At 31.2% G+C, this 16,009-nt stretch overlaps 1 protein-coding gene across 1 annotated transcript; it reads left to right on the forward strand.

Moving 5' to 3' along the window:
• The first annotated feature begins 11,539 nt into the window (after positions 1–11,539).
• Positions 11,540–12,123, forward strand: LOC124924355. Its single transcript, XM_047464408.1, has 3 exons — positions 11,540–11,716; positions 11,809–11,946; positions 12,025–12,123. Exons 1-3 carry the CDS (start codon positions 11,540–11,542, stop codon positions 12,121–12,123), a joined length of 414 nt encoding a protein of 137 aa, XP_047320364.1.
• Positions 12,124–16,009: the final 3,886 nt, after the last annotated feature.

The raw sequence follows: 16,009 nt of genomic DNA on the forward strand, positions 1-16,009 counted from the left end.
GAAAACAAAGGTTCTCGGAAATAATGCTTATCGATGAGAACTATACACTGCCCTCGGTGATTTATATAAATGTTAGCGAGAGCGAATCAATGCTCTCGGTGAAATATTTATTTTCGAAAACAACTGAAAGCTCTCGGTCATATTCTTCGGTGATTATTACTTTTCTATTATTGTTATCACATCTTAATTCTATGTTAGAAATTTCAAATTCTTTTTTATATTTTTATTTATGAAACATCAAAGTAAAAACAATATTAATATAGAATAAACTAAAGAAATAGTAGCTCACTTATAAGACTCGTTAAAAAAAAAAGTTAGTATATTATATATATAAATAGTAGTAGATATTGGAAGGCTTTAATTTTGTTTGTATTGTTAATACATTTAATTAAAATCGAACTTTATTGTTATTTTATTTAATTAGATAATATATTTAAAATTTATTTTATTAATAAGTTTGTATTTGATTTTGTTTAATTAATTATTATTAAATTATTTTATAAATGAATTGAACCTGAATTTGTGAATAATATAGTCGGATATTTAAAAAATGTCAAATAACCCTAATATATTAAATTCACCGGTTGTAGGGAAAGATGTAAGATCGTGGTAAAATATAACAATGATAAAAGGTATATTTATTGAAAAAACTGAACTCATTCCGCGATGACTTCTATTTATGAGATAAAAATAAAGATGATAATTTTTTTGAGTTATAAATGTTCCCCCAAATTAATTCAAAATTATAATCTCATTCTAAAAATGTTGATATAGTTACATGTATTTAATTGTATCGGTTTTATAGAGAGGGGTGAGTGTTCCTGGAAAATAAAACTGAAGATTTCTTCAAGTCTATCCCCTTCTAAATTAAATTTTTTGAAACACACTTAGATACAAAATTTAATAACCCATGAAAAAATATGAAAAACTCTATTTTTGAAAGTGTCTATAATCATTCATGAATGAAGTTAGAATTTAATTATTATTTTTTTTTCCTTTAAAAATGTAAGAATGTTATATACAAAGGGATAGAAGTTAAAATTTAATAAGTTTTCTTAACCACGAAATTGAATTTGAAATTGACATTAAATTATAATTTAATTATTATACTTGAATAAATTATAATTTTTCATGTTTAAAGAAAATATATTTTTTTTAAATATTACATTTAATAAAAAATCGTTTAAACACAACGATAAAAGCACGACATGAAAAAAAGTTATATACAAATTGATTACATTATAATAATTAATTGACTCGAAGATCTTCAAGAAGGGCAATAAGATCTACACACGAATTCACTGGTTTTCCATATCTAATTTCCGACATCGTCATGATAATGGCATTGTAAATAATCCTTAACGGCCTACTTTTGTTGTTAAAAGTTCTCTAATTTCTTTCCAACCAGATAATCCACCAGAAAATTATAGGAATAGAGACTCATCTTCTAAGTCTCACATTTTTAGTCGCCCAATCCATGCCTCCCAATAGTCATTAACAGTTTCCGGCATAACCCATTGTATTCCAGTCAAATTTCACAAAAGACTGCATATACTTGCAATAACGTGACAATGAAAAGTAGATGAGAAGTTGTCTCAACCTCTTTATAGCTCATACGACAACGACTCACAATAATCATGTTTTTTTTCATACATCTATCGTCAGTGAGAATTCCGCCGTGAATAACACTCCAACCAATGTTTAAAGAAAATATAATAACTATTATTTAATTTATTAATATATCAATATAACACATTAGAATAGTTATGAATTTTGCATATATTTCAATCTCTTATGATAGATGAATTCTGCATATATTTCAATCTCTTATGATAGATGAATTCTGCATATATTTCAATCTCTTATGATAGATGTAATAAGTTTGGAGGAATTTAAAACCCATTTACAATGAATAAAGCTTAAGATGGAGTTTTCATATATATTTTTTTTTATATTATGGGAAGAGCATTAAATTGATGTGAATCTAGCCACGGTTGTACCTACATAATTTTGAACCGATAAATATTCAATTAGCTTGATATGTGATATTTTAATATAATAGAAATCGATATATTAAAATAAGATATAAGATATATGTTTTATTCAAATAAACAATTAATCTGATTTGTACTCGAAATATATTATAGATTTTCGTACTTTTTTTTCCTTCTCAGGTATGTGATTTCCATTTAAATCAACCAATCTAATCAAGTAAAATTTGATAAACCATTTACAATCTAGGCTCATTTATGTAAATGGGCTTCTCAATTGAAGTTTTGAAATGTAAAGTAAAAATTGAACGGGCTTTCTTGAAAATGATTAATGTTAGTTTGGGCCCATCTAACATTTTTATATGTTTTAAATTAATAATGTGATCTCAAATATACTTAATATCAAAATAAATGGATGGCTTAAAGGGAGATTCATCACTAGTACAAACTTAGTAAGTCTTATTTTTCAAATAGTTTTAGTATGTTGATTGTAAGCAATTTTTATACAAATATCCTATTTGAAATTGTTTTTTATACCATTTTTAAATATTCATGATATCATTATTTATAATTTAATTTTTTATTTTGGCATTATATTGTTTTTCAATATTATAATTCAAATTGTTTTTTGGATCATGATTAAAATTCTAATTTTGTTTGATTGATTTGATATAAAAATGATTTTATCGATTATGTTCAATTTAAGAGTGGATGAAGAATAAAGCAAAAAGAAGATCATTCTATATGTAAATATGTTGAAATGCTACTTTGAAGCAGTAATCTATTATATCAAAAAAAAAAAAATTAAAAACTCACGGTGGAAGAAGTATAACCGCTGAAGATATTTGGAGAGATATAACTTCATATGAAAATGCATTCATTCAATCCTGAAGAGGAATCGAAAAGAATGAAGAGAATAGAAAGCTCTTCCAGATATGGAATATTTCGTTTGAGAAAATCACAAGTAGAATAAAAGTAAAAATGTTATATGTGTTAATTGATTGTTATTATTTTCTGCAATTCAATTATTGTTTCATTGTCAAATCTTAAAATTGTCTAGATCTGATCTTAAATTTTTGTATTTTTTTTTCTCTCTTTTGAGTTTTTTTTTAATGAAATGACATTAAGCTGTTATTCTAAAAAAAATTTCCATATTTTAGAAACATGTTTAAAATGTAATAACAAAATAGCTCACAATAATGAATTCTTGTAAATATTGTATCTAAGAGTTAGGTCTCACTAAATTTATATACAATGTCAAATATATTTAATATAAATACTAAATTGATTATTTTAAATTGTGTCAAATTTCAAATATCTAGTCCTAACAATTCAATTATTTGATTACCTTAAATTTTGTGTAACTCGTAGATTTTTTAAGACAAACTTTTTTTTGCAATTTAAAGACAATATTTTCATTTATTGACTATTAATTATTATTGTTATATTTTAAACATTAATTAATGTTTTATTATTTGTTAGAACTAATTAACTTGATTTTTTCAATATCATTTTAACAAGCAAAGTTTCTTCAATCTGAAGAATTATTTAATTATTTTGAAATTAGTTCTCAAATAATGTAAATTTATAGCTAATAGTGTCAAACTAATATATCAAATATTCATATATCATATCCATAAAATATATAAATTTGATAGAATAAACTATTCTATTATAACAAAAATGATATTTAACTGAATAACTAAATCAGGGTATCAATATATTTAATTCATTTATTTAGATGTCATTTATTTTTTTATTTTTTTACCCAAATTTCGAGGTGTTGTCTAGGAATAGTTAAATTAGGGATGGGCGGATCTTGGAACTTGTTTAATTGTTTTAATGTAGGATAATATTGTAAATAAAATCATTTTTTAAGATTAATTTAGTTGAATTAAATTATAAAGATAATTTTTGGATTTCAATATTGTTAGCAAACAAACTCAAAATTAAAATCCTCGTATGTATTGAGTTGGAAGTAAAGATGTAAAATTTTATAAAAGATTAAGGAACTGCTAAAAAAAACTAAAAATCGTTTATGAATAAGAAGATATTTAACATTTAACTATATTTAAAAAAGGTATATAGAGCTTGTTAAAGTTCTAAAATTTATGCTAAATCATAATTTTAATATCTTTCAATAAATAGTTATTACCTGTTCATAAATGCACATTTTTGGATGATTTAATTGAACATAGTATTTTTAGGTCATTTTCAAGGATTACTAGATTAATTAAAATCCTCGTATGTATTGCCCTAGTAAAAAAAAATTAATCTAACAATTTAAAACTTCAAAATGATTTTTAACTACTTAAAAACATTAGGTTATTATTACCTATTTGTATGATGGTGGTAAATTATGTGGTAAATCACATAGACGAATCTAGAATTCAGAGTTAGGGTAAACTTAAAAAACAACAAGAAACTTTTATATAAAACCGAGTGTATAAATGTAAGTTACCATTTTTTTATAATAATGAAATAAATAAACAGTGAATTGTATTGAATGTTTTTAAAAATTAGAAAATAATGTCACATTTTTATCATAAAATAAATAAATAATACAGTATAGGTCAGGCCCCTAAATAGATTCGTCGATAAAACCGAGTGGATAAATGTAAGTTATCATTTTTTTATATTAATTAAATAAACAAAGTGAATTGTATTGAATTTTCTTAAGAAATTATGAAATAATGTCACATTTTTATCGTAAAATAAATAAATAATTCAGAATAGGTCAAGCCCCTAAATAAATTGCCTCGATAAAACCGAGTGGATAAATGTAAGTTGCCATTTTTTATAATAATTAAATAAATAAATAGTGAATTGTATTAAAAAAATTTTAAGAAATTAGGAAATAATATCACATTTTTACCCTAAAATAAATAAATAAATAATTCAGAATAGGTCAATACCCTAAATAGATTTTCCCCGCTAAACCATATCATAGATAAATGTAAAAAAAAGATGAGACAAGTTTTAACTCTTTTTTTCTATTTTTACCTTTGTAGAAAAAGATAATTTTAGAAATAAGGATTGGTGTTTACTATGATAGACAAGCGAAAAAAAAAAATCTTTAATATTGTGAAACTAATATTCCAATAGCACTATTTATCTAAATATTTATTTTTTTACAAATTTAATTCAAATGTTATAAATATTTTTTTTTATCTCAATGTGATCCTAAAACAAAGCCTGTTTTTAAGGAAGTCCTACATGATAAATACTTCCCGATTTTGTTTTTTTCATATTTTTGATAAGGATGCTTTGATTTATTCGTGATTTGTTTATAAGTCATTTAAGTAAAGATATTAGAGATATAGTTATATGATAATGTATATATATATTTAAAAAATAATATAGACTATTTTGAAATTTTAATTAAGATTTGATATAACAAACTCAACAAAAATAGCGAATAAAATGTTAGTGTATTCAAAATAAATAAATAATTATGCTAAATTTAAGGAGGTTAGTTAAACAACCTAATCTTTTATAAATGAGGACATTTGTTTGTTATACCCGAACCGATATAAAGCAGATTATTTTCCATCTTCAATCTTTTGGTGAGATAAAAAAACCCTTTAATCTTTTGATGTAGTATTTTGATTGTAGATGATCATTAGGATTGTTGATTCTAATATGTGATATGAATGTTATGTTAAAAGTGATATTGATTCTTGTTTTTATGATTTTAATGAACTTATTCTAGATTAATTTATGAATATTTGTTAAAAACAGATTGTTTGAATATCAAATTAGAATCTAAATTGGGCTAATTAATTGAAGATATGTATGAGCAATTAGTTAAATTTGATCTTATTCATACTAAAAAAAAAAATTATAGTATCACTTTTTTTTTATAAATTCGTGAAAATTTTATTATTAAATTTAAAATTTGTAATAATATATTGTTATAATCTTTTATTTATTTATAATAATATTTTATTTACTTTTGTTAATAATAATTTGATTATTGCTGGAAAAATGGGTTGTGCCATAGATCCATTAAAAAAAATGTAGAAAAAATAATATATTTTGATGAAATAAAATCTAGTAAAAGAATATTATAAAATATATTTTTATTTGAATAATTTGGATAATTATAGTTATATTCTATCCGAACTTAATCCAATCCGAAATAATTCATCCCAATTAATATTTCGAATTTTGATTGGTTTACATTTCGGATGATTTCATTAAATGCCATCCCTAATTGCAGATTCAATACTTGGAGTGTTTCCTTATTTAGAATTGGATAAACACATATTTTTTTACATTGGAGTTTGTGTTTTTAGTTAATTGAGACATGGGATCCATGGATGAAGATATGTTTGAAAGAAAGAAGTGTTGGGTTTTGCAACAGCAAAACTATGGATATTCTTAGAAATCAAAACCTGTAGCAAATCAGATTCCAAATCGTCTATGACGATAAACAGATTATCAAGAACTGAAATAGCACAAAGCAATAAACGACAACACAATATACGTGGTTCGGTCAAAATCGACCTACGTCCACGGGAGGGATAAGTTTCACTAAATCAAACAAATGTCAATAGTAGAAACTTACATGCCCTGCTCTCAAATGAAAGAAGTGATTATACTAGGAATGATTGGACTACTCCACAATCAAAAGCTCCCCCAATCTCTCACTCTGGATCAGCCAAAGAACAAGAAGAAGAAGGAAACCAGAAAACCCTAGATCTGTAATTCACTCTCTCTATTTGCTCTGTTATGAGAAAAATACCCAAAAAAGTATTTATACTCTAACCCGTTTTCATAAGAGAAAACCCTAACCCGTTTACCCGGAATTTAAAACCCGCCCGCAATGGCAAGGAACACCAACAATTCTCCCCCTTCCGAGCCATGGGAGAATGTTGCTATAAACATTCATCATCGTGACGCTTCTGCCAGAACCATTCCGGCTTTGGCACAACATATCTCATGCTTTCCTCTTGGCAAGCCCTTTGTCATCATATCTGACCCGTTCTCATCTGTGTGCACTTTATCCAAGTATAACTCTTTCTTCTCGAGCACTTCACGGATCCAATGGTACCTTCTTTGGATGTGTTTTGAACGTGAATGGAAACTTGGATTCTTGCTCACATGTATAGCACTCTGTGAGTCACTAGACACCACAAACCTGTCTTGTGCAATGCCAATTTCTTTCAACAATTCTTTCATCCATCTCATTTCTTTACAACATTCAGTCATGACAATATATTCAGCTTCTGTAGTAGACAAAGCAACACATTTCTGTAGACGAGACTGCCATGATACAGCTCCTCCTCCAAAAGTAAACAAATACCCTGAAGTTGATCTCATTGTGTCAATATCACCACTCATCTGAATCAGAAAACCCTTCAACATGTGACTTTCCAGTACCATAACACAAAGCGTATTTGGAGGTCCCTCGAAGATATCTCATTAGCCACTTAACCGCTTCCTAGTGTGTCTTACCAGGATTTGAAAGAAAACGACTAAGTACTCCAACCGCATGAGCTATATCCGGTCTTGTACAGACCATTGCATACATCAGACTGCCTATTGCTGAAGCATATGGAACACTGCACATTTCTTGTCTTTCCTCTTCATCCTTGAGAGACATTGTCTTGTTTATTTTCAAGTGTGTAGCCAATGGACAAGCAACTAGCTTTGTCTTGTCCATACAGAATCGTTTTAGAATCTTCTCAATATATCTCTCTTGAGATAACCATAGCCTTTTCTTCACCCGATCACGAATGACCTGCATTCCAAGAATTTGTCTTGCTTGACCCAAGTCTTTCATCTCAAAAGACTTAGCCAAATCCTTTTTCAACTTGACAATTTTGAGCTTGTCTCTCCCAACAATCACCATGTCATCAACATATAGGAGAAGTATAATAAAATCATTAGAAGCAAACTTTTGCACAAAGACACAGTGATCTGTAGACGTCTTCATGTACCCATGGATGGTCATGAACGACTCAAACTTAAGATACCACTGCCTTGGTGCTTGCTTCAAACCGTACAGACTTTTGACAAGTTTGCACACCTTGCTTTCCTCACCTTTCTTAGTATAACCTTCATGTTGCTCCATATAAACATCTTCATCCAAATCACCATGGAGAAATGTAGTCTTGACATCAAGTTGTTCAACCTCAAGATCCATACAAGCAGCTAGACTTAACACCACCCGAATAGAAGTCATCTTCACTACCGGTGAGAAAATCTCATCATAATCGATTCCATGCCTCTGGCCAAAACCTTTGACAACCAGCCTAGCCTTGTATCTTGTCTTGCTATTATCACCTTCTTGCTTGATCTTGTACACCCATTTATTTTGTAATACTTTTTTGTTCTCTGGTCTTTCAACTAGATCATATGTGCCATTTTTCAGCAATGACTTCATCTCTTCATCCATGGAAGCTAGCCATTCTTTCTTATGAGAATCCTGAAGAGCCTCCTTATAGCATATAGGCTCCCCACAATCAGTTAGAAGAACATACTCTGTAGCAGGATACTTAGAACTTGATCTTTTCTCCCTAGTAGACCTCCGAAGTACCTCTGTTTGTTGATTCTGTTGATTTCCATCTTCTTGTTGAACTTCAAAATCAACCTCAACATTATCACCAAGATCAGTTTCAGTATTAGTTCATTTCCATGGCCTACAGCTTGACCCTGAGGAACATCATCATCATCACTATCTGAGTCTGAAGCTACATGTGGCCTTGTCTCCTCAACATCATGAGACAACTCAAGACCAGAAAGGTCACGTATGTATGCATCAAGCTTTTCACCGTCTTCAAAATTCTCAATAGTCTGATCTTCAAGGAATACCACATCCCGGCTTCTCAAAACCTTCCTATCAACTGGGTCATAACACCTGTATCCCCACTTTTCATCACCATACCCCAAAAATATGCATTGTCTGGTTTTTGCATCTAGCTTAGACCTCTCATCTTTTGGAACATGCACAAAAGCTCTGCAACCAAAAACACGTAAATAGTCATAATTAACATCTTTACCTGACCAGACGCTTTCTGCACACTTATTATTCAATGGCTTGGAGGGAGAACGGTTGACCACATACACTACAGTGCTCATGGCTTCAGCCCAGAAATGCTTAGCCAACCTGGCATGGGAGAGCATACTCCTCATCCGTTCCAACATTGTTCTGTTCATCCTCTCTGCCACACCATTTTGTTGTGGAGTCTTGGGCACAGTCTGTTCATGTCGAATACCCTACTCTTTGCTATAATCATCAAATGAGCCTATGTACTCTCCTCCACCATCTAACCGCACCCTCATTAGTTTTCTTCCTGTCTCTCTTTCAACCAGCTTGTGAAAGACCTCAAACCTTGCTGCAACCTCATCCTTGGACTTTATAGCATAAGCCCAAACCTTCCTAGATGCATCGTCTATGAAGGTTACAAAATAGGAAGCACCGCCTATGGATTTAATCTTCATAGGACCACAAACATCTGTATGGACCAATTCAAGGACATTTTTTTTCAGTTCAACTTTTGACTTACTGAAGGAGACTCTGTTCTGCTTACCCTTCAAGAAATGCTAACAATTTTCAAGATGAGCATCCTTGAGATTCAGCAACTCATTCCTCTTGATCAAAACATTCAGCCCCTTTTCACTAATGTGACATAATCTCTTGTGCCACAACTCAGAGGATGACTCCATTAAAACAGAATATGCCGCATCATAGACAATTTTCAAATTTGTCTTGTATAAGGAACAACATTTCTTACCTCATGCAATAACCAATGAACCCTTGCTTAGCTTCCATGCTCCACCACTAAAAACATTATGGTATCCTCCATCATCGAGCTTACCTGCTGAAATCAAATTCATTCTCAAATCAGGAACATGTCTTACATCTCTCAATGTCAGGAAGCAGCCCATGTTTGTCTCAATTCTAACATCACCCAGACCAACTATCTTGGACACACCACTGTTACCCATGCGAACCTCACCATAATCACCAGCTTTGTAGGACTGGAAGTAACCTTTGTGTGGAGTTATATGGAATGAGGCACCTGTTTCAACAATCCATGCTGTTTCATTTGAAGATGTGCTAAGACAGGAGTCTTGACAGTTAGAAGCATATGTCAGTTCACCATCTGAAGCATAAGCAGATGTATCTGCACTCTGTTCATTCTTTTCTCTGGGCTTCACTGTACCCTTCGCTTTATCATTTTTAAATTTCCAGCACTCATTTTTTCAGTGACCCATTTTGCCACAGTAATGGCAAGCACCATCCTTCTTTGGAGCTCTAGACTTACTTCTAGATTTTCCCCTGCTCGAACCACTTCTATTATCTTTTGATCTTCCTCTATCAGCCACCAACATATCAGACTTAGAGGGTTTATCCCCCTTTAGATTCTCCTCATCAAGTAAGGAACTGGTGACAAATACCATGTTGACTTTACCATTTGGTGCTGAGTTGCTGAGAGTGATAATAAGTGTCTCCCAACTTGCAGGCAAAGATCCAAGGACTAAAAGTGCTTGCACCTCATCATCAAAGTTTATCTTCATACTACTCAGTTGATTCAAAATATTTTGAAATTCATTCAAGTGCTCAGCAATTGATTTATTATCAATGTACTTTAGATTCACCAGCCTTCGTACCAGTGCTGCTTTATTCCCTGTTGACCTCCCAGCATAGAGAGCTTCAAGTTTGCTCCACACACCATACGATGTAGTCTCATTCTCAACATGGTGCACAACATTTACACCAACCCAGGAACGAATAAAGCTGCAGGCCTTTCTATCTATCTTTTTCCAATCAGCCTCTTTTGTAGTCTCAGGTCTAACACCCTCATTTTCAATTGCTTCATTCAAATCATCTGAAACTAATAGATCACTGATCATCAGTTTCCATTGCCTGTAGTTTGTACCATTCAGACTCACTATATCAGGTCTAGATTTCCCCATTATTACTACCTTAACAACTGACAAAAACACCAGCAAAGAAACCAGTTGATCTCTTCTATGAATTTTACTAAATAACCAGCAGAGCACTCTGCTCCAATGTTAAAACAGATAACCAATTAATACTGCTCTGATACCACTGTTGGGTTTTGCAACAGCAAAACTATGGATCTTCTTAGAAATCAAAGCCTGTAGCAAATCAGATTCCAAATCGTCTATGACGATAAACAGATTACCAAGAACTGAAATAGTACAAAGTAATAAACGACAACACAATATACGTGGTTCGGTCAAAATCGACCTACGTCCACGGGAGGGATAAGTTTCACTAAATCAAACAAATGTCAATAGTAGAAACTTACATGCCCTGCTCTCAAATGAAAGAAGTGATTACACTAGGAATGATTGGACTACTCCACAATCAAAAGCTCCCCCAATCTCTCACTCTGGATCAGCCAAAGAACAACAAGAAGAAGGAAACCAGAAAACCCTAGATCTGTAATTCACTCTCTCTCTATTTGCTCTGTTATGAGAAAAATACCCAAAAAAAGTATTTATACTCTAACCCGTTTTCATAAGAGAAAACCCTGACCCGTTTACCCGGAATTTAAAACCCGCCCGCAATGGCAAGGAACACCAACAAGAAGAACCCTTCATCACTTATTAATCAATGTATAAAGAAAGTAATAGATAATCTTGGTTATCTTGGGGATGTAGGAGATACTGAAATACTTCTTTTAGATCCAATCCTATCTCAATGTACAATCCAACAGTTGATCCACATTGAGGAATCAACCAAGGTAAGATTACATTTTATCAAATCTCAACATGAGATTTATTTATCATCTTAAAACGTTTTTTTTTAATTTGAGACATTTTTACGATTTTGTAGGGAAGGGATCTTAGCGAAATTACCGACGAAGTATGGAAAAGATCCTATCAAACAGATTTTGGTGTAATTAGTGCTAGTCTTGTTATTGAGAGAATACATGAGAATAATGTATCTTATAAGTGGAAAATATTGTATGAGGTAATTGAGAATTACTTATTTTTTGCTCATTTTTTTCTTGGTTGTCGGGTTTTGCTAAGATGTTTAAAAAATGTATAGGCAAAGAAGAAAGATGTGGAAGATAAGATGAGGGATATGGAGGATACTCAAAAGACATGCCTTACAATAAAGGAATTCAAGAGACTTGTGATAGAATAAATGAACTATAATCACAATAAGATGCATTTTACAAAAGCTTAAAATAAGTTGATCAAGGACAATTACTAGCTTATTTTATTTATTTGAATCTATATATATATATAATGATGCTTAATTTTGAAAGTGTCCGGATTTCCGTGTCGAGAGCTGTGGTTAATTTGGATATATATATGTGAGAGTAAATGGATATTTGGGTCGGATTTTAGGTTGACTCATCCATAAACTTAAAACGGTTAAAAATAAAATTAAAAATGTTATAAGTATGTTTCGAACTCGCAATCTAACTAAACAAATATAACTCTTTAACCAACTAGGTTAATAACACTTTATATTTTAAATTCAATACCAAATTTGATGAACGCATGACATTGTAACAATATATTTTTATCCGTGTACATTGTGGAAATCTTTCTAATTAACTTTAATATCTCAACTTTTCCGATTAAAGTTATTTATACTTAAATGAACTTACTGAAGGAATTATGTCCTTTAATTCAATGTGCAATGACTAAATGTGAATAGGACAATTAAGAAAATTAATTTAATCCAATTATTTTAGGAGTCGTAGTGCTTTGCTAGAAGCCAACTATGATTAATAGGGTAATACCTACAGCTATTATAATTGGGTCCTACGAGGTCACACATATAGGGTTTACCAATAGATGAAATGAGAATGATTATATTACTAATATATTAGATATTAGTAATATATATTATTCCTTTTATTTTGAAATAAAAGAGTAACTTTGTGGATAAACAATATATTAGATATTGTTAAAGACGTTTAAGCAAGAAAGAAATAAATATATATATTGAGGATATATTTATGAAAGATAAAATTATAACATATTTTATTGTCATAAATATGTTACGGTTTATCAAAAAGGAAGGTGGAAGGTTTCTTACATGACAATTAAAAGGGAAATAAATTTTCCTAGGTGAGAAGGGCATTTAAAAGGATGATTATTCGATAATCAATGAAACACACAAAAACTTCCCCATCCCCCTTTTTCTATAGCTGGAGAGACGTTCTTTAGAACAAAGTGTGCTCTTGATTCTGAAAGCAAGCAATCAGATTGTTTCCTTTGGTTATCCTACGATCTAGCAATCGACGGTAACCGGATCTATTGGAACTCGTGTGGACCAAATAGAGGAGCAACAAGTGGGGCTCTGATCCTGATCCAATCAACCAGATCTGTCAAATTCACGCATCAAAGGTATACCATTTCAAGCTGTATGTTTATTCTATCAGTTATGCTTTTATATCAATGATTAGGTATTTTAGATTAGATCTAAAATTTCCGCACATAAACCTAATCAAAAATAACAATGGTATCAGAGCGAGGTTGCATAAACTGATAGAACTATTTGATGCAATCTGAATAATAATCTAACAAGTTAATGATTAATTATAATATGATGATATTATTCGTAATATACAGTTAATTGATCTTGTTATGAAATATAATAAGTTTTGTTTAGAATTAAAATATATAAATATGATTTATATTATTTACTTTTTCTCAAAAGTTAAGAAAAGAAAATGCAAGTTCAAGATTAATACTCTTGAAAGTTACTACATGTTGAACCTTGAAGGATAGTGATCCGTAGAAAAGATTACATGTTTTAATATACATTGTTTTGGTTTTATTTATAACTATTTTTTTTCACTTTTAAAATAAAACCAATGAAAGATTTTAGTTCCTAAAGAAATTGGGAAAATACCTTTCCACATCATAACCCAAGCAGTTTACGGTATTATTTTGGTTAGATGGGTTTCGCAAAAGCGATTGTGTCTTTCCTCTACTGTATACTCTTGAGGGTGAATCTATATAAGGGATTCATAAACATTGATATGGTTGTACCCAACAAGAGACCAATACCAAGTCTTGGATCTTGAGGTATAGGGATGACTCTAAATTGGATTTAGATTATCAACCAAGAATTATAAAGAAGTTATGATTAGTAAATATTGTTTACTTACCCTGAATATACAAGGTCTAAGGCAGTGCAAAAGTACGTTAGACTTTTATCAAATGGGATCTTGGAATCATTTTGTTCAGAAAGGAACTATAATAATTTGAATAAAATGCGCATTCACTCCTGTTAAATTGTTTATCACAAGTGTTTGCATTGTCAATACATAAACTAATTAAGTTGTATTTAAATAACATATTGTAGATAATGGCAAACGATAATTTGAAATTCTCCCTGCGCTCCATTATTGAGAAAAACAAGTTAAATGGGACTAATTTCCTAGATTGGGAAAGGAATCTGAGGATAATTCTGAGGTCCGAGGGACGTGAGGACGTTCATACTACCCCTATTCCAAAAGTGACTGATACCTCGTCTGACGAGGAGAAGGCAACAGCAACCCAATTGAAAACTGAGGCTTTACCTGTCACTTGCTTAATGCTTGCTGCAATGGAACCTGATTTGCAGAAGAGGTTTTTGAGTTCCGATGCTTATACCATCACAACTGAGCTGAAAACTCTGTTTCAGGATCAGGCAAGGATTGAACGATATGAAACTCACAAGGCTATACTTGATAGCAGACTTGTGAAAGGGAAACCCGTAAGTCCTCATGTGATTAGTCTAACTGGGCTGTTCAAGAGGATGGAAGATTTGGGGACCCCTTATGACCAAGAGTTGGCCACGGATATCGTTCTTAGATCCTTACACGATGGTTTTGCACCTTTTAGAATGCAATACCATATGAATGGACTAAAGCATGATCTAAATGAACTCCACAACCTGCTTAAAAATGCAGAAGGCAATATCACTGATGACAAGAGGAAGGAAGTTCTGAATGTCAATAGTGGGAAGGGTTTTAAGAAAATGGCTAAGAATAAAAACAATTACCAAAGAAAAGGTAAACAAGTTGCAAAACCCAAGGGTGATGAGAAGCCAAGAGTAGCTTCTGAACATGATTGTTTTTATTGTAAGGCCAAGGGTCACTGGAAGAGAAACTGTCCCAAATATCTTGAAGATAAGAAGAACGGAACTGTGAGTTCCACTTCAGGTATTTATGTTATTGATATAATGACAACCAATGTCCATACATTAGATAATGGTCCCACTTGGGTATTTGATACAGCATGTGGTGTTCACATTATTTCAAATGTGCAGGGACTAAGAAATAGAAGGCAGGTGAAGAAAGGGGAGATAGACTTGCGCGTTGCAAATGGAGCAAGTGTTGCTGCACTTACTGTAGGAGTTTTTTGTCTGTCTCTACCTTCCGGTTTAACATTTGAACTTAATAATTGTTATCATGTTCCGTGTATTACCAAAAACCTTGTTTCGGTTGGTGCATTGCATTATGATGGTTTTGATTTTAGCCTTAAGAATGGGTGTATTTCTGTTTCTAAGAATAATATTTTCTATGCAACTGCTCATATGAATAATGGGATTTTTGAAATAGATCTTAAATCAGAATTATATAACATAAATAACAAAAGACAAAAACCAAATAATTTGAGTGAAACCTATCTATGGCATTGTCGATTAGGTCACATTAGTATGAATCGCATGAAGAAGCTCCATAGAGATGGAATTTTAAAAGATATGGATTATGAATCCATTATAACATGTGAATCGTGTCTGATGGGTAAAATGACAAGGTCACCTTTCAAAAGAAATTTTGAAAGGGCTACTGAACTATTGAATATAATACATACTGATGTATGTGGGCCAATGAGTACAGAAGCTAAAGGTGGTTATAAGTACTTCATCACATTTACTGATGACATGAGTAGATATGGGTATGTTTACCTTATGTCACATAAATCAGAATCATTTGAAAAGTTCAAAGAATTTCAATATGAAGTAGAGACTCAATGTGGCAAGAAAATCAAAGCACTTCGATCTGATCGTGGTGGTGAATACA

Source organism: Impatiens glandulifera, chromosome 2 (genome assembly GCF_907164915.1).
Source record: "Impatiens glandulifera chromosome 2, dImpGla2.1, whole genome shotgun sequence".
NCBI classification, from domain to species: domain Eukaryota; kingdom Viridiplantae; phylum Streptophyta; class Magnoliopsida; order Ericales; family Balsaminaceae; genus Impatiens; species Impatiens glandulifera.